This window comes from Lethenteron reissneri, chromosome 25, assembly GCF_015708825.2.
Source record: "Lethenteron reissneri isolate LAM-NWPU_2019-01 chromosome 25, ASM1570882v1, whole genome shotgun sequence".
Lineage (NCBI taxonomy): Eukaryota > Metazoa > Chordata > Hyperoartia > Petromyzontiformes > Petromyzontidae > Lethenteron > Lethenteron reissneri.
The window spans coordinates 12943944-12968027 of NC_083803.1; the positions used below are offsets into that span (position 1 = coordinate 12943944).

The 24084-nt window shown below is 46.4% G+C and overlaps 1 protein-coding gene across 1 annotated transcript in view; it reads left to right on the forward strand.

Moving 5' to 3' along the window:
- LOC133347254 (ryanodine receptor 2-like) overlaps positions 1–24084 on the forward strand; it is a 323764-nt gene that overhangs the window by 151436 nt on the left and 148244 nt on the right. Inside the window, 3 exon segments of the mRNA XM_061559372.1 lie at positions 1621–1780; positions 2924–3071; positions 12197–12396. Coding sequence (XP_061415356.1) covers positions 1621–1780; positions 2924–3071; positions 12197–12396 — 508 coding nt within the window.

A 24084-nucleotide genomic window follows, 5' to 3' on the forward strand; every position in this document is an offset into this window, starting at 1 on the left:
AAGCCAAGCTAAAAAAAATACAAATAAAACTAAACTATTCATGTTTTACCAGTTGAGGCCTACTGAGTTATTAGATTCTTTTTCAGACGTTATCTGGCCACAAATGATAGCTCAACGAAGTGGCTTATCATGTGGAAATTAATAGCAGCCAAATAATCGAAATAACATAAACGCCATGTTTCCATATGTGCAGGCAAAAACCGGACACCATTACAAATGAGATTATCCATGTCAAAGGATTTTTTTAGGTGAAACATATTAATTAAAAAAGAAACAACGGTTTCCAATAATCTCTCCGTGTCGATATAGTGAATACAACTTTAGTGTAAACTCAGCAGCGGTTGTGCTATGAAGATACCGGCTCCTGCCGTAGGAATGTATAATATCCAACGCCTGGCTACGGTTCCACGAAGAAATATGAGAACTGCCGCATGTTAATTTGAGCATGGAGACACTTTTGGCATTTCACGCGTGCCAAAAAAGTGTGTTACTTAACATTACAAATCGAGTGCACATTAAAGGCTCTATATTTGGGTGTTAATACGTTGACTCCTGCTGAGTCAAGAAAAGCCAGCCAGCTGGGCTTAAAGAGGCTTCTGTGGCTGAAGACATCTTGATTATAACATTCTTGCTTGTGACCCTGTGATGAGAAAACAGCATGTCACTGGATGCCGGCAATAGCTGAGTGTAATGGAGCTCCGTAATGGCTCTCATCCTTATCAGGAGCTTATCCATGTTGAAAACATCCATGTGTTTGGGGGCAGGAGTGGTAATTCATTGGTCGCATATTGTGCCAATGTCGCTGCACTGGGCTAGCAACATTTGAGGTTCGTGCTTTTAAACGTGGGTTTCTACCTAAGGTTAAACTGTGCTTTGCCATTGATAATTTTACACGACATGCAGGGTATGAAATGACATTCTGTAATCTCTTCTGGGGGTAGAGTAGTGGCACAGTGGTTAAGTGCACTGCACTCGGAACCCGGCAGCCTGAGTTCTGGCCGCTCCAACCAGTGTGGTGACGTTTTGGCGAACAAACCCCAGGACCAACATAGCGTGGGGAGGCCTTCATCCAGCAGGGCACCGGCACAAATAGCAGTTCGGACCATTCCCTTTTTTGTGCTCCTGGAGGTTATGCAATCCTGTATTTGACGAACGTAGTCTATTAAAAGAAGTCTGGAGAGGACTTTTGATGTCACTCTTAAGCCGTTTTGTGACTTAACATTTTGCCTTTCTCTCGTAAAGTAAATTCCGTTCGCATTGCCATGGACCATGCTCTCCATTGAACAACCAATCTTGACTTTCCACAAAGCATTATTCATTTGATCAACCCCTGAAGGACGACAGGCTCATTCGACAGCCGGTGGTCATTTGAATTTGCGACCTTCCAAAAGGTCCCTCGCATCCTATAGCCACAGTGTCACATGTCCAGATGGAATTGGAAGAAAAAAAATCATTTTCAAGCAATCACTGAAGCCTTCAGGATATCACCGTGCCCCAGTTTTGGTGTTGGCTCCATGCGTGCCTTGCTAGACCTCTATTGAGACCCAGCTCCCACACTTCCCCCACTGGAGACTCAACATAACTCAGCTCGCCACGTGTCCGTCTGTGTGTGTGACCCAGCTACCTGATGTCCAGCAACTACAAGCCGTCTCCTCTGGACCTCACCAACACCAAGCTGAACCCGACCCAGGAGGCCCTCGTGGACCGCCTGGCGGAGAACGCGCACAATGTGTGGGCGCGAGACCGCATTCGGCAGGGCTGGACCTACGGCATCCAGCAGGTGCGGTGGCACTGCGCCCTGTCTCGTGGGGAGCATGATAGTGTCGTGGTTAGTGCTTTGCGGTACGAAGCTGGCGACCCGATTTCTATTCCCCCGCTCACGGCCGACACCAGTGACGAGGATCTGAACCGGTAATGGGCCTTCCCAAAGTCGACGCAGCCTTAAAAATGAGTACCTGAGACAAACGTGGCCTGGCGTGGTGCTGGCCACCCACCTCCTTGTGTGCTGTGCCGGCCTTCATAGGTGCTCGCTAACAGCACTTTCCACAACAGTCTGTTTAGGCTATGTGGGGGATCTGTGTCTTTGTCCTGTGAGTCGTCCAGGTTCGCCTGCCACCAGACCATCGCTTTTTTTTCACGCCTAATTGAATTTGCCTCTGTTCAGAGTAAACACGTGCGCGCCTTAATGTAGGAGAATTAACGTGCAGTTTAACAATACGGAAATATAATGCGGATAAGCGTTCAGGGGTGGTGGTGGTGGTGAGCTCCAGTTGGTCAAGCGACTTGGAGGGTGGTGCCGGATTGGTGACCTCCACCGGGACCAAGCCATGATGGGTGTGAGATAGAGGGCAATGGGGGTGGTGTGGAAAAACGCCTTTTGACTTGCCTGTGCAAAGTGCGAGTGTTATTCTGTCATATGCGTGGGTTTTCTTTGGGCACTGTGGTGTCCTGAAACACAAGTACTGAGTTAGGAATTGGATAAAGTCTTCAAGCAAAAGCCTCCTTAACATGAGTCCCTGTGACTTAACTCACATTGTTCTGCCGGATGATGCTGCAGGAGAGCGTTTGACTCGCGATCAGAATGTTGCGATTTCAAATTCCGTCATCTCACCTCATCATTCCCTTGGGCTCTATAAAATAAGTTCCACTGGGAGCGTTAGTTTTCTTGTGGAGATTTTGGCTTCTGCCATTGTAATGTAGAATTTCTACTCTAGCCTCGGGGCCACCAGAAACGATTAGCCTTTCCCTATGTTGGTTTAACTTCGGGGACAGTTTTATCTTAACATTTTAAGTACTGGTTTTATATATTGATATATATATATGATAGAGTTTATATTAATTTAAATTCAGGCCTTTGCAGCTTCATACAGCGCTATGAGTTCATCGAATTATCTTTCCAACTCACTCCTCCGTGATCGGCCAGGACATCAAAAACCGACGGAACCCGCGGCTCGTGCCGTACGCCCTTCTGGACGAGAGGACCAAGAAGTCGAATCGGGACAGCCTGCGCGAGGCTGTGCGCACGCTGCTGGGCTACGGGTACCACATCGAGGCACCAGACCAAGACCCAGGTGAGTGGGTGCAGCCACGCGGAGGCGGTTCTCGAGTTCAAACTCTGACTCATGACAACTGCGTCCGGCTGGTGTGAACAGCGCACGTCAACCGCTGTGGTGGAAAGTACAAGGCAGGTTAAAAACAAACTTTCTTCTTCTGCATCGTGGATGACAAATTCAGAATGAACGAGCGAGGAAGTCGGTTGTTTTTTTTTGTTTGTGGAGATGTATGATACATAGTTAGGATTCATACGGAGGCCTTAATAGGACTCTGAGATTTGAGGATTAATGTTGAACCATAAGTCACAACGTGGCTTTATTGCACTCAAATATTAACTCATAACCCGACAGGTCTTAAAGGTGTCAGTATAGATCTGCAAAACCGAATAAATAAATTTCAATGCTAAAATTATTAACATTGACTGAGTCTACCTCTGCAATTCTAATTCTACTCTATTATTGTCAAACCTTGTGATTAATTTCCATTGCGGTAACTTGTTCTTGATTTGGGTACGCTCAGGTTTTAGGTAATTGTTTACGCGTGTTCTTTTCATACTGAATATTCTAGCAGCTGGAGCATTGGCTTAGTCAGAGTGTGTTGTGTAGGCAGTGCAACTGTCCAGGAGCCCGCCTGTGGCACGGGCTCAGGCAGGGGAAATTAGACAGGGGGGGGGACCCCATTTGATTCCTTACACTGGAGCCCATTTCCAATCACGCTGTGGCAACTGAGCGGGAAAGAGCAATTGCATTCACTGCACATGCATTCTCCGCATTGTCATCCCCACAAATGCATGGCTTTTGTGTGCATCCCAATAGCTCGCGAATAAATGTCTCTGTTTCCCTTCTCAGAACTAGCGGCGTAACATCGCCTTACTTCCCCCACGCGACACAACGCGCCCCTGACTTTGGCACACATTTCGATGGTCGTGCAAAATTGCCTCGGGTTGTGACTCCGAGCCACAACACGTAATCATTTTTTAAAGCTTGCTCGGTGATTAAATAGTTTCTTTCTTAATTTCCATAAAACGCAATTACAAAAAGGTTAAACTGGGCTCAATAACAGGTTATTCAATTACGGTACGATTTTCAACCGTTCAGCCCATGCTGTGAGTGGGAGCCATTGATTTCACAAAAAATTCAAATCACGCAAATACAGTATGCACAACCACAGTGCCTCGATGTTTAAGGTTGTATTCATAAGACTTAAGTAGTGTTATAGAAATTAGCAACCACTTAATACGACTCTTGAGGTCAATGCTAAGCTATTTATGGCATCACATTATATTTGCATTCAGTGATCATTGCTTTGCAAAGTCAACGGTGATTTTACTCGTGCTGTGTAGCACAGTGCACAAACCGCTATACCACCACTATGCCCCAGGCACACAGACGCAATACAGACGTGCACCAAAGATCTCCCGTGTAGCCTTTAACATATAACCGGGGCGGCAAATGGCAAATGCTGTCATCGGGCACGTATATGAAAGCCTGCACTGGCACAAGAGAAGGTGGCGTGGCCAGCACGACACCCGGCCATTTCTCATCTCACCGGTGCTTATGTTCACACAGTGCACCAGATACTCAATTAATTCTGAGTCGGCCCAAGGTAGGCCCCTGTGTCAGTTCAGATTTAAATGGGCACTGTTTTTAGCAAATGACAGGGAATCGCACTGAAGTCGCTGACGCTCTCGCTCCTCACAAATGAAACAGACATGCACACACGCACGTACAAAAATGCAAAGGTGCAACTCTGTATTCATTGCTCTTTGGTTCTTTCGGTAAAGTCACGTAGGTAGAAAAAGAAAATAAATTACAAAATAATAAATCACGACGTTTCGATCACAACACAAGCGGTCGTCCTCAGGCGGAAAAAAATTATCCAGCAGTGAAACTGCTGAACCAGCGAGAGAGCTGTTACAACAAGAGGTTATTTACGTGGCGAAGGGCAAGCAGGCGGGGTCTGAGCTGGAAAGGAATTCCATCCCCGGACGCAAGCACGTCAGTTGTATTGATGGGGGAGATTAGGGAGAGAGAGATTAAGGAGGGAGATTAGCATGAATGAGCTTCCGTCACCGCATAAGAGTATCGTCCCCGCATATGCGCACAGCAGCAGTGTTAATGGGAGATTAGCACTATGTTGGTGGGAGAGATGAGGCTGTATTCATTGTTTTTGCTCATGCCACTGCTGGCGGAAGCACCTCCACTGCAGGGAGCGCCCCAAACGGGAATATTTTAGACTCTTCTTACACCCTGCAGGAGGTGGGAGTATCCCCCATTTACCCCACTGTGCACGTGGCTTCTGATCGACTGGCTTGTGGTGTACCTGTAAAGGAGAGCCGACACAAGATTGCAGGGGTTCGTCTTTTAATCATTTTCTCCCATCCACACCTGTCCCCAGCCGTCCCAATCTCGTTCCCGCCAAAGGCCCCTTCTTCCCGCCCGTTCTCCCCTTCTATCTCCTCGATTACCCCTCCCACTAACCCTCCTATTGGTGGGAGTCCTTCCCCTGACACCCTTACATACCCATTCATAGTGCTCGGTGGAGAATGTACATATGCACACGTTGTATCTCGAGTCTGCCTTATTGTCAGGTGCGTTTATGGTCTCGTTAGCAAGGCAGTGCACTTGTTTGAAATGCACACATATCTGAGACATTTCTATTTGTCAGGCTTACTTTTTAAATGGGGCCACTGCACATTAGAAGACTGCACCCGTTGCTCCTTTAACGGGACTTTTGCTGTTGGCTATTTTTAATCGAGCACTCTGAGCCAATAAATCTGTACGTTGTCAAGCGCTGCATACGTGTTTAAGGCTCCGATTTCATTCCGAGAATAATATTCAAGTTGCAAAATAGAAGAAAAAAAATACATCAAGGGCAAAACTAAAATAATTTAGTTTAATGTAATTCATAGTTAAAGGTTATGCTTGTAAAAAAACCAACGCATTTTTAAGCTTTAAAATACGTGTTGCTCTTCAACTTTGTGACGGGCATTGGCCGTCGGCATTCCGAGGTTATTTTATTCTCCTGTAACAGCAAAGTTTAATGCTGATCCCACGTAAACACTCATGTAAGCTTGAGCTGCCCGCCCATTTGGTACTGCTATCCAATGGTGCTGACCAGTAAACATGTAACGTTGGGGCGACGTTGGAATGCGGTTGGAATCGTGAGACGAACATTGACCCAACGTTCCATGTTTACGAGGGATATACAGTTTGAATTTGATCCAGAGACTCTCTCTCTTACCCTCCCCCTTTTTAGCCCATCCCTTGCAGCCGTCTCTCACCTCTCTCCTCTTCATCATTCCTCTGTCTCTGTTTATCAAATGGTGTTGCTGTGACACATGCTCTACATTTCTCTGCAGGTCGACTTATTTTGGGCCTGGTCCAGGCTGTTTATGCAGCTGTAACTATATGTTTCAAAGAACGTGCAAACGTGTACAAAAAGCACTCAGCCTAATGCAAAAAATCATCAACAATTTCTGAAGAACTGCACTGTTGACCCTGTTATCTTCGGTCACCATTAAATTAACTTGAGCAAATGTCACGACTGACTGACAGGAAATAATGAGACAAACACAACAATGTCGACCATTATCAAGAATGTTATTGTTTTGTTATGAGGGGTTTTGTCTTTAATTACAGATTTGATTGCTGTACACATAGACAATAACATTATGAGCCATGCCATCTCTGTGTTCAGAAGTGTATTTTCCTGCTGTACAGCAAGGAAGAACAAGCTGGAAATATGTTGTGAGATTTGCCTATGCAAATGCACGTACTGGTACACTTCTTGAGCATGGCCGTTTATGTCAATGGATACCTTATATCAGGTACACACACTCTTTGCACTCGTATATAGATTTTTTAAAATATATATAATACACTTTTTAGAGGGTATGTCATTGTCGATCTTGTCCAAACTCCATGCAGAATTGAGCATTTGGTAAGCTACGTGCTCAGTCTCATAGCAGTTGCTGCATGGGAGGATTTAGTACTTTTTTGTGAAAATATGTGAAGTGCCCTCAGATGGGCAGAGGGACACGATATTTCTCAGGCATAGCAATAAGTAACCCAATAGACTCCCTTAACCAATGTGAAGAACAACACGTGGCCATTGCAGACCAGCCAGTTTGTTTTAAATACCCCAAGGAGCAGCCCTCTCTTTGATAGGCAGCTCATTCCTCAATATGACTGCTTTGGCCTTGTGCGTATTTTATCAGGATTATCGTCAACGAATTTGATAATTGCGATAACAAGCATCCAATTATGCCTGTGTCTTAGGACAGCAGTCTACATTTTTTTGTGTTTTGTTATTTGGTCAGTTTTAAGTTTGTCTTTCTGTCCTGTCTGGCTACGTGTCTGTATTTATGTTTATGTAGTGTGAACAAATATTATTGCTCGGTCCCTATAATCTTTCTTTTTGTTTCACTCATTCTCTTCCTTCATTGGATTCACGAGCTTTGCCTATCAAAGACAAAGGTCCCCCGTATAGCCTTACCAGACTGTTGAGGCAAGTGCAGTTAGCGAGCACCACACCCAACTGCCTTTTGCCTTTGTCTCCCCAGTGAGAATATTTTTACACACCGCACCAGGTACGTATTTGAGACCGAGTCATCCTAGAGCAGGCCCAGGACCGATTCAGATAATCGTCACTGGTGTTGGCCGTGAGCGAGAATCGAACTCGGGTGGCCGGGTTCGTAGTGCAGCGCTCTTAACTGCGACACTACCGCTCCCTACTATCACTCACTCAATGATACACATATTTCGCATGACTAAAGTATTCTAATGAGCGTTGTTAACGAGTGCCTGTGAAGGCCATTGTGCCGCACTGGGTGCGTGGTGGGGTCAGCGCCACACACCACCCACCTTTGTCTCCTTCCTTCTGAAGTTTAGACAAAATTTCGTGCAATAAAACGCGATCCAGACCAATTCCGTTTCACGTAACATTGATGGTACAATTTGAAATGCTGTTACCCACAGTGCAAAAATTCTATTTCAAACGATCGTTTAATCTATTTGCTGACAAATTATGACTTATTACTCTGTTAAAAAATGTATTGGGGTGGTGAAACTATTTAAAACACTGTCATTATTTTAGTTTTTTTGCCTTAAATAAACACAATAATAACAATATCAAATGATAATTATACTCTATTCGGCTTTAGTTTTGGTGTAAGTTACTAAACGTCAAGGGATACCATTAAAAACATAATTGTCGGGGTACATATTTTTAGTATACCATTCTTCAACCTCGTATTGTTCCTGATGTATGTAGATATAGTGAAGTAAAATTATCTCCCTACTTAAAACGAGCATGGGGTGACACTCATCTCTGTTTGGTGGCTCTGAGCCAATGTTGGACATTCCTCATGGGTGTCGTTCAAATCTGACTGTGACAACTGTCGTTGATGTTTCACAATGCCGTGCTTGTGTTGTCGAGTCTGGGGAGGTCATCGAGTGAGTCGAGCAGGATGGGTGGCAGGGCAGAGGTCGCAATCGGGTACCCGATACCCGTACCCTACCCGATACCCGGCTACGCCGGGTACGGGTACCCGTTTGCGACCCTTGTGCGGCCGGGTACGGGTACGGGTAGGCCGTGAGTCACTGGTGTCACTCATTTCCCAACGTCTTGTCTCTTCTCACAATTCAAGTTCCTAGAATCAACCCACCCGCGCCTGCAACATGGCTTCATCCCAGAGGTCGCGATCGGGTACCCGATACCCGTGCCCTACCCAATACCCGGCTACTCGTACCCGGCCGGGTACGGGTAGGGTTCGGTTACCCGTTTGCGACCCTGGTGCGGTAGGGTACGGGTAAGGAATCAAAACCCGTTTGCGACCTCTGTGGCAGGGTGGCGTAGTGGTAACGCTTGAGCCTGACAACAAGCCGGGTCCGGGATCGATTCCCGACTCGGGTGCCTTCGTCTGTCGAGTTTGTATGTTCTCCACCTGTCCTGCGTGGTTTTCCTCCACATTTTCCGGATTCCTCGCATCGCTAAAACCCCCGTGATGTAACTGGCATTGGCCAAACATTCCAAAACAGTACTAAATTAATTCCTGCAAATTACTCAATTGGGATTACACATCGCAGCAATATCGCCCCCCTCCTGTGAAAATGTGACAAAAGAGTCGTGAAACAGTGAGACTTTCCTGGGTAAACAAATATCATCATAAAAAATCATTCAAATGTGCAAACTTCCAATGGTGAGTTCAGCACTGTATCACATCGTCACCCGATTGTATAGCCTTGAAAATGTTTTTAGTGTTCAATGTTGTGACCTCTTCATTACCCACTCCTAACGTAACCTTCTAGTTATAGAGCCACAGACTAACATCAACATTTGCTAAAGGTCACAGGCAAAACGTTGAGCTTTGTAATCTGCACCCTGAAGAGCAGGCCCTTTGTGCAAATTGCTACTTGTTTACAAACAGTGTTTATCTGACCAGGTTTATGTGTGTGAGTGATCATGCTGTGTGTATTGAAAGCGCTTTAAGCTTTAATGCCACCGTTATAATGTATTTATGCGTGTACAATCCAACCACCTGTCTTGCACACATAGTGCGTTTGAAAAAAAAAAACTTTCAGTTGTAAACAGCACAAAAAGTGCCTTCCGTGAAAAAGCATTCATTCTGGAAGCACAGAATAAAAATAAACAATTAATTTGTTTCACTTTTACGCGTTTTGGTAATGCCGGTGGCTTCAGTCAGGATGTTGGTGACATTTGCAACGTTGCACTTGGCGGTCCCAGTTGGTTGTCGGCTCAAGGTTCTCATCGTTTCTAGCAGCAAATAATAAATGGGTCGTCCTCTGGGGACAGTTGACTCCGCCGTGGGGATGCGGAAATTCCCACGCCTTGCGCGGGGCTGCCAGTAAATATGTGTGCAGGCCCATATTCGTTTGAGCCGACTGACATTGACGTCTGTGGTCAAATAGCTGCCCTCTTGCTCGGCCTTTCTGTGTGCCTTTGCCTCATTCAAATGCCCTCAATACCATACAGTTGTGCAATGATGTAACAGCTGTCTGCGCTCACTGCCAGCTTGGAATAAATGGCAGTGATATAACCGGAATGACGTCGGGCAAATCTTATTGTACGGCACCGCTGTCAGATTTGTAATTTTCTCTCTGAAAGGCGACCCTTTCGAGTGAAAGGTTTCCTTTCTGATGTAAACCGGAGAGAGCGATTACAGTGCTGAAAGTTCCACGCTGGAAACTGGTTTGCTTCCTGTAAAGCACAAAGTAGAGATTGGTTCAAATAAAAACTATTTAAGGAACCTGAATTGTATACATTCCTTGGGTCACGTGATTTAGTGATTCCGGTTGTAATGTGGCACGACTTGCCCCCCCCCCCCCTTCCCACCATGGTAATGTGGAATTTTTACTCGTGGCTTGTGACCGCTAATCGAGGTAAGCACAGCTCAAGGCTCATTTGAACATAGGGACGTGTTGAAATTTCAGTCAATTTTGTTCAACGAATTGCTAGCTCGCAATGTGTTGTTGTTGTTGTCCCCGCTGCTCCCATTCCTAGCCTCGTGTGTTTTTCATTATGTGTAAAGGTTGTACTTAATGCAAGTTCATTTGTTACACGTAAATTATTATCTCATTTGAAGAAATGTCCTTTGTTTATCACAAAAGGCCTCACCGAGTCTTTAAAACATTTTTCAGGGGGGGTTCCTGTTACTTTGGGATATTTGATCAAGGCCATGAGTGAGTGTTTTGCTTCTGGGAGGAAAACGGAGTACCAGGAGAAAACCCACACACATGATGGCATGACACTCCACACAGACAGAATCCGAAAGCCAGTTTTTGTGCAACCAACTCCTGGCCATCTTGCAGTCCAGGGAGTTTTAGAGTTTCGCAAATATATGTGGGTCTTCAAACCCTTGTCTCAAAAGTATTGGGTTACAGGAGTGTGCCACAATGCCTGGCTCATAGCCACACTGTGCTAATGAGCGCCACGGTGGCAAGATATTAACTTCCTCGCCTGGTATGCAGGAGGCTGTGGGTTCGATCCCGACACTACCGCCTGAATTTTTGGAGTTTGCATGTTCTCCTCATGGATGCGTGGATTTTTCTCTTAATCCTCCAGTTTTTCCCCCCACGTTTAGAAACATCTATTTAGAGCATTTGGCTGATACAAATTTCCACACTATAAGCCACTTCGTTGAGCTAGCATTTGTGGCCAGGTCTGTTATGAAAAAGATCTATATAGCTCAGTGGGCCTTAACTGCTAAAAAAACAATGATAGTTTAAAATGAATATTATTGTACATGCACCACAGTGCGATATGGTTGTTTAAAATGGCTGCCTGTGACAAACCTGTTCTTTTGGGTGGATATGGAGGGAAATTCTTTTTCAATCTCCACGACGACAGAATACATGTAAATTATACCCTGGGGTGTGTGATTGCATTCACAACCACCGTGAATGCTCTGCGGAGGACACTGACACTTTCCTTGGAAGCTGGAATTTCCGCCACTGGTTCAGGACCATAGGTGAATATTAGTGGTGTTTATATTCTTGGTTCTTTCGGTAAAGTCACGTAGAAGAGAAATAAAAAAATAATAAAAATATTAAACAATAACATTCTCACGACGTTTCGACAGCAACACAAGCAATCATCATCAGGTGGGAAATCCATAGCAAGAAAATTTGAATTTTCTGAGAGTTTTATTGTTTTATATTATTTTATTATTTCCCTTCTACGTGACTTTACCGAAATAACCAAGAATATGAATCCCTGCAGTCACGAAAGCTTTAAATCAAAATTAGTGATGTTTGTTTGTCCCTTTGCTTGTTTGAGCAGGGAGACAATTATATTTAGCCATTTACTTTTTAAAGTGACTTGCTCAATCCTTAAATCTGCCTATGTACAGATCTTCATGCACATTTTGGAGCCAAATAATGTTTAGTTTTTCTTTTATAAGAAAAAGATGTTGTTGAATGTCAGTGGAATGTCACCTCGATATATATTTTAAAACAAATTGTGTTGGAAAGTGTTCCGTAATCTATGCAACTGCATGATTTATCTTACCTTGTTAATTTTCACGTGCCCCAACGAATTTCACTCATACCCCCCCCACCGCCTCACCCAACCCCCCTACCCTCTTGCCCTTTGACCCTCGGGCGGTGTGACTGCCCGCCAGCTACCCGGGTTGACGTCCACGGCGTCCACAAGCGGCAGTTCCGCACGGAGCGCTTCTACGCGGTGCGCACGGGCAAGTGGTACTTCGAGTTTGAGCTGGTGACGGCCGGGGACATGCGAGTGGGCTGGGCCCGGCCCGGGTGCCGGCCCGACGTCGCCCTGGGCTCCGATGACCAGGCCTTCGTCTTCGACGGCCTCAAGGTAACGAGTCGCCCTCGATTTAAAGCTTTCGCGACTGCAGGGATTCGTCTTCTTGGTTCTTTCGGTAAAGTCACGTAGAAGGGAAATAATAAAAATAAAACATAATAAAATATAATTCTCACGACGTTTCGGCCACAACGCAAGCAGCCGCCCTCAGGTGAAAAACAGGTCTGTCGGAAAGACAGCGTCTGAATGAGTCTGAATGAGACTTTCCGACTGACCTGTTCTTCACCTGAGGACGGCTGCTTGCGTTGTGGCCGAAACGTCGTGAGAATTATTTTATGTTTTATTTTTATTATTTTATTATTTCCCTTCTACGTGACTTTACCGAAAGAACCAAGAAGATGAGTCGCCCTCGCTTGCACAGCCCTTGTCAGGCTCCTTCTTGCTTAGTTTTTATTCCTTAGGTTTCATCTTTTTGATTGTAAAATAAAGAAATAAATATAACCGCTTACTCAAAGTTCACTCTTTGGGTGACTTTCGGGAAGAAGTTTACCCCAGCATTCACATTGCATTAGTCCGCACACGTTCTCTTTATTTAACCACGCAGCAACCGACAGCAGTTGTTATGGGCCCCATGGTAACATTAAGCTTGACACGTCCTAGTCCCAATTCAGTTTTGGCTTCTGAGTGAGTGATGTACTTCCGTGTAAGCTTTCACAAAGAATAAACCTATTTGCGTTTCATTCGGTGCCGATCCTCCACGCAGAATGGACTCTTGAGGTTTCTATTCCACACGTGGAAATTGCGTTACATTAACGGCCAACCGTGTGGCTGGAAATGCTCCTGGGCAGTTTCGCGAAATTAATAATGTTCCAGTGGTTCCAAAGTCGCTTTATTTTACGTTTCCCAAAGTGCATTGGGTTAGGAGTTTTGAATGTTTCGTGGAATAAATGCATGCGAATTGAGTCAGCCATGCAAGACGTTGGTCACTTGGAAATGTCAAGTGTATGAGGGTGGCCTGGGGAGCTCACTGCATTAATGGCCACATATGGATTTGGAGCCAGGATCACGTACACCTGTGATTCAATTTCCACTGCCATTTGGAGCAAAATGCTGTACGTGTATTGAGTTTATCGAGGCCGGGACGGTCACAGAAAGGCTGCGCAAATCAAATATGAATTTGAAAGTATTATACCCTTCCTTAATTTGGCAACATTGTGTGAGAACAGATATAAAAGCAGACTAATCTACATGGCTACGTTGCACGGTCTGGTGGACGGCTAAATGTGCTTGAAAGAGATATTAATCAATATCTAATTTTGTGACCTTTCCTTCTGAGAAATAAATAGCTTTGTTGTCAAGGAGTGGCTGCATACGTAATTGTACCGTGTGTTACAACTGAAGCAATAGCAATTTGTATTGCTGTTGGTGTATAAATTACAATCTAAAGTGTATCTATGTTGTACAATACAACAGAGGCAGCATGAAGTTTTGCAAGGTCTGGTGACTTCTAATATTCTGTCGTAAAAGGGTAGATGAAAATAGATATTTTATTTTAAATGTTGTTCTCGTGCCCTGGAGATCAAGATACAAATGCTCCGTGTTGTTTTATTTTCCAAAGCACTATGCCGCTGTACTGTGCTCAACTGTTCATAAAGTCTTTCCGTGCCTCGGGAAGGTTTCACCAGCTGCAAATTCGATTTGGGCCATTCATTAGGCTGCTCCGAATCTCCTGGCAGCGTCAATAATACACCTGTTTTGATTTGCAAACCGAGCCTTGAAGCCCAGAATCCAGTTCTCAAGTCGCTGATCCTGGCCTTGTGTTTCGTGGCCTCTCACCTCCCCCCCGCACAAAACTCCCCCCCCCCCTCTTACCACACTGGGGGAATTTGTGCAACGGAGTGGCTCTTGTAGTCGGGCAAATAATAAACACTCGGCATCGCAGATGTGAGGACTCGCACGGTGCATTCCCTGGGGGTGCATTGCTCTGTTCTACGTTACACTGCGCCACATCTCCCTCCTCCTCCTGCGTAGTGTGGGTGGGTTTCTATTTCCTGACTCCAGCTCGGGCCAGATGCCTGTGCACGCAGCTAAGAGCTCGGATTTGTATGCTGCCTCCGTGCCAGAACACCAGCACACGTGGGGCTGAACCTTTGCATGCATCGCCCATTAATGTCATGGTGTGAATTAGCATTGGCTTTCCATGGGCGTAGGAAATAAAAATGAATAAAGGTCTTAATGAAAAAGAGGCAAGTTGTTTTAAATGCAGTGTATATAAACTATATTATATATACTCACACACACACATGTACTGTGCAATAATAATAATCGTATATAATTTCAGTTTGTAACACGCACAGCATTTGCTCACTCTCTGCGAGAGAGACTGACACTCGGAGGCGCGAGGAACCAAAAGACGAGCTGGAAAGCAGCCACGCGGTGAGCCGCTGCCAACGATTTCCAAAAAGCTCTGTGGTCCTATTCGTACTCGTCTCATATTTCCTGATTAGTGTGGTATTATTGATGTGAAAGCGTTGGGAGCACCTCTCTATCACCTTGAGAAAATCCAGTGCTTTTCTGCTGTACAAGTTCGTCCGGTCACACCGTCTGCTTCGTCTCGCTTGACGCACGTGCATTTGTGCAGATGACCACTTGCCAGTGCCCCACTGAGCATCGTGCCGTAATAATTATTGGTTAACAATAAATAAATAAATCATCTGTTTTTGACAGAAGGCGCCCTTCACAGCAGCCGGGCGTCTCGGTGCGCTTCACACGTGATAGGAAAGTAACTGATAAAAAAAAAATCTATACAAAATTTCGAATGACTTAAAATAGCTTACAATTACACAAGAGATAAACTAAATTAAACCCAAACTGCTGCGATAAATGGGATGTGGAGGGGAGGCGTGGTAGAGGAGTAAGGGCAGTGCAAAGGGTGGTGGGGGGAATTATGGGGAAAGGTAAGGGGAGAGGAAAGGGTTAGGGAGAGGGGGGGGGGCCGTAGGAAGGAAGGAGGAGGGTCCCTCTGGCCTAGGGACGGTCAATTGGAGGTGGGGGAGGGCAGTGGGGGGAGGGAACGATAAAGGGAAGGTGGAGAGAGTTGGCGGAGGAAAGAGGGCCAGGGGGGAGACGAAGGTGGAAAAATATATTTTGGGGACCGCGAGGTTCCCAGCGGTCTCGACCACGGGACGCGGGGCGACAGCGGGCAGTGGCCGCTGCCTTTGAAGACCAGTGAGGGGAGGGGGGTTCTTCGGGATGAGATTTGAACCCCGGGAGGCTGTCAGTTTGATGGCTACCAAAGAGAAGAGGGGAAGGGAGTTCCTGGTCCGAGGGTGCCGAACGGGGAAATGGAGCCTACAACCAAGGGATAATAGATTGCATTTGGGTTTGAATAGGAGCCATTTGTCAGAGGACTGCAGCTGTCGGGAGGAGGTATGGAGGGATATTAGGGAAGATAGGGGGTGCCAAGGCTTCAGAGGATTTTAAAGACTACAGTTTCCATATTATAGGAGACCCAGTGAAGGGAATAGAGGATGGAGCTGATGCGGAGCACGTTTACGTGAGCGGGTGAGAATGCGGGCAGCAACATTTTGGACCGTCTGGCGTTTGTGGAGGAGGACGTTAGGGATACCGTAGAGGAGGGAGTCACAGTGGTCGAGTCGCGAAGTGATGAAGGCGGGCAAATCATCTCGGCAGCAGAAGGTGTTAGACATTTTGAAATGCGGGAGATGTTGAGTAGGTGAATTTGAGAAAAATGTGAGGAGTCGGAGAGAGTTCGGGGGTCAATTGTGAAGCCGATGTTGGAGACTGGTGATGCAGTTAAAACGACTATAGTTGAGAAAGTGAATGCATTTGAGTGGGATTAAGAAAAGAGATTTCCTTCCCAACCCTCAAGACCTCGTGTTTTTGTTTATAAATATATGTGAGTTGGAGGAGGTTGTTGAAGGTCTAGCAGGAGACAGGAGAGAGAGATGAGCAGATTGGATGGGAAAAAGTGTCAGCATCAGAGGGTGTCAAAATAACTCTAGAGCTGTGTGTCATCAGCATAGAAGTGATGAGGGATGTTGACGCAGGAGATGAGTTTGCCAAGGGGGGATGGGGGGCGGAGATGGTTGATAGAGAAGAGAAGGGAACCTCGGAGAGAACTTTTGGGGGACAACGTAGGGAAAAGTTGTAGGTGAAGGGGATTTGCCTTGGATAGAAATAAAGAAGGAGCAGTCAGAGAAATAAGAAAGGAACCTTGGAATAAAACAAAGAAGAGACAGTTCGGAAGGACCGCGTGATTAATGGTGTCAAACAAGGTAGAAAGATTAATGAAGGAGAACCAAGAGACGCTTTAGGCCCAGCATCAATGTTGAGAAGAAGACGAAGAAGAGCATTGACCACTCACAGACGAGCAGTTCCAGTAGTGTGCACTGCAAAGGACACGCAGATGTACTAGAAGTCACATGCGTGTAACCAGGCTGTTTTAATTGGTGGATGAGGGGGGGAATCTTTGATCTCCACAGGTCACATGCAGTGGACAAAGGCCCCACATTTATTTCCATCCGGAGCAGCTAATTAAACAGACTGCACGACCAACAGCCGTATTGATTTGATTCAAATACTTTTTTCGAACGTGTAATTGAATTGAGTAATGGGTGTCATAAATTAGGCAGGCTATCGAATTGGTTTCTCTTTGTGCTAATTATAAACAATCAGATATTGGGTAATTAAACCTTTGACTTTTATCAAAATAATCAATGCAAAATAGAGGGTTTTTGTGGGGTTAGATCGCGTAAATATATAAACGTGTCGTTAAAACCCGCCACCACCCGACACAGCCAACTAGTAAGGTGGGTTTTCACGACACATTTATATATTTACGCGATCTAACCTCAAAAAAACTCTATTATGGATGATTTTGGTCGCGAAAGCCTGCTAACGTGTTAAACATAATAAACGTGTGACTTGTTCTTGTAGGCCCTGCACGCGCACAGAGTTACACTGTGCGCGTTGCCTGACAATATCTGATATTTTGTAAAATATTTAGACTTGAACTTTGCACCATACTCATTGTGGAATACACGAGATTTTAAGGATGTAAGCCTGTTGTGAAACACAGACACCACAGCCCATGTTGATAATGGGAGGTTTGGTGGCGCAGTGGTTGGTCCGCTTTATATGAACCCGGTGACCTGCGTTCGGCTTCTCAGCCGTGGCTGACATCACTTGTGAGCGATATCTGAATCATCCCTGGTTCCCACTTCACTGCTGATCAGCGTGGAAAAGTATAGTCAATAATCCCCATTACTGGCACGGTGTGCGGAGGACTTTATAACCCAGTAGACCCACAAAGAGCGATTATATAATTGTAAAATTAAGATGTTTTTGTTCGGGCATTTAAACTGCTTGTTTAACGAAATTATATGTAATGACCTTTGTAATAAATCAATTTTCATTTCTAAGAATAGATTTAAAGGGGATTTCCCATAACAAAATATACACCGTGATGTAACCACCAAGTTAGTTACAGTGACATATCCTCGTCTCTCCTTGGGGTAACGCAGCATTTTCTTGAGAATATTTGTGACATTCCTGAGCGTTTCTGGGTATTTTGACGTGGCATCAAGTCGGTGTATGAGGAGGCAACAGAAGTACGACACGGGAAGCTGAATCGTCCAGTGCCTCTTCTCGTGGTGGTGCTCTACGCAAGGCGATGACGATCTCACCGGAATATTTTGATGAAAGAAATTTGGATTGGTAGCCAAAACGATGGAGTCTCCGGGCAGTGCCGACTGCGACATTGCGATTGTGATGAGTTAATTTGATCCTCATTAAGCTAAGAGGGGCATTCTTGAACTAGCCGGACGTTTTGGAATTTATTGGAGTCGCTCCAACGTATGCCTCTAAAATAAAGTTGATGCCCGCGCCCGGGTATTGCTTTACAGACTTAAAATAAAGCTTGCAAATGGCTTCTAGCCTTTTAATTTACTCCATTTTTATGTCCCCTTTATCATGTTTAATCTGGCTGGGGGTCCCATTCGGGAGAGCACCCGGATTAAGGTGCCAGTCGGGGTCTTAACTCTGCCGATCGTCGATTAAATGAGCGCCACTTTAATTGTTTCCAAATGTAATACTCGTGGATTGGAAATAAGCTCACGTCCATTTTAAATTAAGCACATGGCATTTGAGCCATTCACGGGCACTCCCCCTTTCACCAACCTTCACCGACTAGCGTAGTGAAGAAAGAGAAAAAGCTTTAAAACTCTTAGAATTTAAAGACGTGATTTCAAATGTCTATGTTACTTCCCAAGGTTTAGTACAGGACTACAATTGAAAAATGTTCTTTCATTTGTGATGCCTCTCACGCATGGAATGATATTGCATCCTGCTTCCATTACATTTGTAATTTATTCCATCGTTTCATTAGGCTCTTTGTCATTTTTGACGCTTATGAATGCAGGTTGGTTTTGATATGCATGTTAAATACGTATCAATTATCGTTATGGTAAAATAAAATGTGTTATTTAATGTGTACTCTTAATTATATTATTTCATAATATTGTGTTTGTTACACGGTTTGTTTACACACTGACTTTGTTTCAAAGCTAATTTTTTTGAAAATAGAGGCCTCAGGTATTCATGCGCCATTAAAACGGTAACGGTGCAGCCCTGCAATTGCTCACTCACGCCGCCGCTGATGGAAAGACCTCGAATAGAGAGAGCTCTAGAGAGCCCCTCTCGAGGATAGTTGGCCTACACCACCACGCTGTGGATGTAAGTAACGAAAGTAAGTTAGTAAGACTCAGTTTAATATCGCGCCATTCACACCAGGTCTCGCAGCGCTTGATACCAGAATCCCAGTAAAAACCCTTAACATTCAAACTTAGAATAAAACAACCCTACACAGATGGATACGCAAGAGAAAATAAAAGTGTTTTCAGACGGGCCTGAAAAACCTCGACTGATGGAGCGTCCCTAACGGTCTGGGGCAAGGAATTCTACCAACGCTTTACCCCACCACACATGGCCCGCTATACGACTAACTGTGTTCAACCCATTCATACTGCTGGGTGGACAGAGGTGGGGAGGAATTTTCGAAATTTGGAACCTTACCTGATTATGAATGAAGGTCAACTATCTGTCTTACTTTCTGGAAAAGTCAACAGTGGCAGTCATGTGGATGAACGGGCCCTCTTCCCTTAGGGATATGGAATTTATAACGCCGGCTCGGGGTCACCAACGGAGAGGAATGTCAGCCCATTGGTCATCTGAGCAAGGGACACTTTTATGAACATGCGCCCACACTATTTATTGGGTGTATTATTAATGAATGGCATTTTAGTTGGTCTTAAAAACTAAAACTAAACTTTTTTATTTTACCAGGTAGCTCTTTTTGAGAAGTGACCTGGCCACAAATGATAGCTCAACGAAGTGGCATATCGTGTGGAAATGTATAGCGGCCAAATACTCTAAACGGACGTTTCTAGATGTGGGGGGGGGGAAACTGGAGAACCCGGAGAAAAATACACGGGACCATGGAGAGAGAGAAATTCAAACTGCAAGGGCCATACTTCATCACGCTGAGTTGGTGAAGGGGAGGAGGATAGGAGGAACGGTTCTGATAGCCATTGCCAATGATGTTAGCCATGCCCTGGAATCAAACCCAGTGTCACTGCTCTTGTTTTGAGCGTGTTATTGGGATGGATTTTAGTTCGTGTTAATCGTTGTATATACCTAATATATGTGATATCATCATAGGTACGATGCATTGGAATATAATTCATTGTTTGTGGTTTTCATTGGAATGTGTCATTACTTGTTTACGTGTTATGATAGCAAACAGGAGGAGAAATGTATCTGTAAATTACATTGAAACTAAGGCTCGCTGTGAGATACTGCAGCACGATCATTTACTTGTGTTGCTTTCACTCATGAGACCAGGTTGGGCCATGGTTGCCGATTTCGTCCGTTAGTCTTGCGTGGAATAGCAGAGACCTTTGAACACAGTTCATCTAAGGGACCAACAGTATTTGTTTAGCATGCCTGACCGATGAGAACAAGAATTGTGATACTAGTCTTGGATCGGCAAATGCTGCTGGTTAATATAAGTATAGACAGCCAATTAGCCGATGCACTATTGTTTGTGTATGTGGAAATGACAAAATTTGAATGAGTTTAATTACCCAGACTGTTCCACTTTGGTGCGTCATCTGCTTTTATATAATATTGCTGTTTGGCTTGACAGCCGATCGTTTAGAGGAGTGGTTCTTAACCTGGGGTGCGCACACATCCCCTGGGGGTGCAAGATGTGCCGGATTTTTCTTTAGAAGGTGAATCATCGGAAACACGAATTAAGCACGGCCGCGCAAGTACAATTACTTTGTTTCATCAAACCTATGTGTTTATTAACATTATGCATGTTTTACCGATCGAGATCCAAAAGTTGCAGGCTGCAGTGAAGGTTAAGAACCACTGGTTTAGAAGGAGGGACATCACCGGTAACATCTGATAAGCCGGAAAAATGTTTTTCAAGTGTGAATGCTCATGAGACCCAGAGTATCTTAGCTGACCGAAAGCCGCTGGTTAATCCTAGTCTACAAGGTCCGCAATATGAAAGCCTAAAACATTTGTATTATGTCGGGATGGGAACATCAGTCGATGTATGATGTCCTCTCCCGGCAAGGGAGAAGCCGCAGCAGCTGGCAGAATTCGAGAACAGTCTGAGAACACGCTTCAATGTGAAGTACCGGTGAGGACGCTTGACGCCGAGGTTGAGGCACACGTATATTTATTTCACAATACGACAGTGGGCATATACACACTCGAGGGGGTATCGGCCCCCTCACCCGTATAACTCGGGATACACCCCTAGCTAACTCTGTCCTAGCCCCGAATCCTCCACTAATGGGCTAGGGGAGGCTAACTGGCCCGACACTGGTAAGTCGGGCCCGGTACCCGGAGTTCCAGACCAGCTCTTACAAGAGCACCGGCTCTGGCTTTCGGGACCACGCCGCTGGCTCAGTCCTGTCCGGCCCTGAAAAGGACATCGAACTAGGGGAGTCCAGGGCTCTATCTAAGACGTCTTCAGTCTTCTTCCCTTAGCTTAAACATAACTGACTCGAGCCCTTTGAACATCCCCTTTTATACCCAACCCCTCCCTGAGGGGTGGGGCCCCGGGGGATCATAACGTTGGAACCAGCCCCCCCCAGGGTGTCTGGCTCGGACGTCGTAGAGGGCACCTCCTCGTGCACTTACGTAGCCCCGCCCACTGTGTTTGTTTTCCATAGGCTGCCATGCATAACGGGCCCTCTCTTTAACACCCCTACATCACCCCCCCCCCCCCCCCCCCCCCCCGCATAGCTTGCAGCCGTCCCGGCTGCCAATATACAAAAATGACAATAAAAGTGCATTTACACCTTGACCGCGCGTGTGCCTCACTATTTTTCAACAATAACAAGAACAGCAACAAGAACACAACAAAATGCAACAGCAAGAAGAGAAAACAACCCGACGCACCCCCCCTTGAATAAATCCGAATTCTGTAAAAAAACAACCTATATACAATTTGCAGGGAACCCACCATACACACAACACCAGGTGAACCCAACGTATGTACATTTCAATGGGCAGGGAACACACCACCCACACAACACACAATGAACCCAACATATGTACATTCAATGGGCAGGGAACACACCACCCACACAACACACGATGAACACAACCTATGTACACATCTTCCGGCCTCATAACAGTCTGCGCATTTTTGCGCGCGTCCTTGCAGCGGGCCCCTCACACGGGGTAACCCCGCGTGGCGGACCGTCAGGTGGCAATTGTCCGTCCCGGAGTGAGTCCTCATCCGATGCCGCGCGACCGTCGGTATCCCCAGGAGGGGTGGTCGGGCGTGAGCCCGTCAGTCCTGATGCACCTGGAGGTGGCACGGCCGGCAAGGCATTAGGTGAGAACGACGGAGACGGACCCAATGAGTCGGTCGACCCCCCACACGTTTGGCCACGCATGTGTGAAGTGGGTTTGTGTACCGCAACGAAGGGTTTTAACCTAGAGGGGTGCACAAACCATCGCCGCTTCCCCCATTTAATGCGCACGCACTGTGGTCGCAAAACTTCGACCACCTCCACAGGGCCCCGCCACGGCCGCACCAGCTTAGAGGAGGTAGCCAGTGGCACTTGGGGACAGTGCAGCCATGCCTTGTCCCCCGGCTTCCACTGTATCATGTGCGCCCGACCCAGCCTGAGGCGCTCATTCGCCTTTTGACGGAGGTCCGAGTTTAGCATTGCAGCATCCCGCGCCTCTGTTAATTTGGCCAGATTAAATTTGACGTGGTCAGCCAATTTAGTTTTCCTTTGCGGCTCGGGGATCTGCAGCTGGGCGCGAACAGGCGGGTCGGGTTCGCGACCGTACATGAGGTAAAAGGGGGAAAATCCCGTAGCTGCATGGGGTGCCATCCGTTATGCCGCCAAGACCCCTTGAATATGCAGGTCCCAGTCAGTCTGTGAGTCCGAGACCTGCTGTGACATCATTGACGTAATGGTGCGATGCAGGCGCTCGACCATCCCGTCAGTTTGCGGGTGATACGGGGAGGTACGAATTTTCTTCGTGCCTAGGAGGTCACAGACTTGTTTGAGTAATTTACCGGAAAAATTTCTGCCCTGGTCGGTCAGCAGCCGCTCCGGAGCACCTTTGTCCAGGACGTATCCCTGAACAAAGGCCTCCACGATGGCTGCTGCCGACTGGTTGGCAAGGGGCCAGGCCATAGGCCAGCGTGTAAAATACTCGACACCAGTCAACAAATACCTATTGCCCCTGGGGGTGGCGGGAAATGGGCCCAAAATGTCCAGCGCGACAAGCTCATTTATTCTGGACACTTTGATCGATTGCAAGGGCGGGTTAGACTTTCGCGCCGGCGGTTTCCGTTGCGCACACCGAGGGCATGATCCCAATAGATCCCCAACATCCCTCGTCATGCCAGGCCAAAAAAAATCAAGTTGCAGCAGTGCAAGAGTCTTTTGGGTCCCCAGGTGTAATAGGCGCTCATGCGCGGCCCACACCACCTTGCCTCGCAACCCAGAAGGGACCACCAGCCGATGTCGCTGGGATTTGCCGTCCCAATGCATCAGCAGACCTTGCACCATTTCCCATGCATCCGAATCACCCTTCACACGCCCAGCACCCCCGACGCGACGACGCCACCCGAGGAGGGAGGTATCCTCCATCTGAAGGCGCCCCCATTCAGTGACGGGCAACCCCAACAGGGAATCTCTTCCTTGTTGTTCGATCGAATTAGTAATTAATGTTTCGTCGTCGTCGGTGGCTGCCAAGACCGGAACCGATGCGTCCCCTGAAGGCCTGCAACGTCCCGACCCCAGGAGGCATGCACATTCGGAGGTGGTTGGCATGCGCGACAGAGCGTCCGCATTCGTATGGCGAACGCCCTTACGGTAGGTGGTTTCAAAATCAAAGTCCTGGAGAACCTCCAACCATCGAGACAACTGTCCCGATGGTTGTTGAACTCGCAGGGCATACTGTAGTGCCGCATGATCTGTGCGGACGGTGAAATGCCGACCGTACAGATATGGGCGATACTGTTGGATGAAATAGACAATTGCCAACAGTTCCCTACGGGTGACACAATATCTTTGCTCCGCAGGAGACAACACCCGACTACCGTACGCGACCACTCGTTCCACGCCATCAACCACCTGGGAAAGCACACCCCCAATACCCGTGTTGCTCGCATCG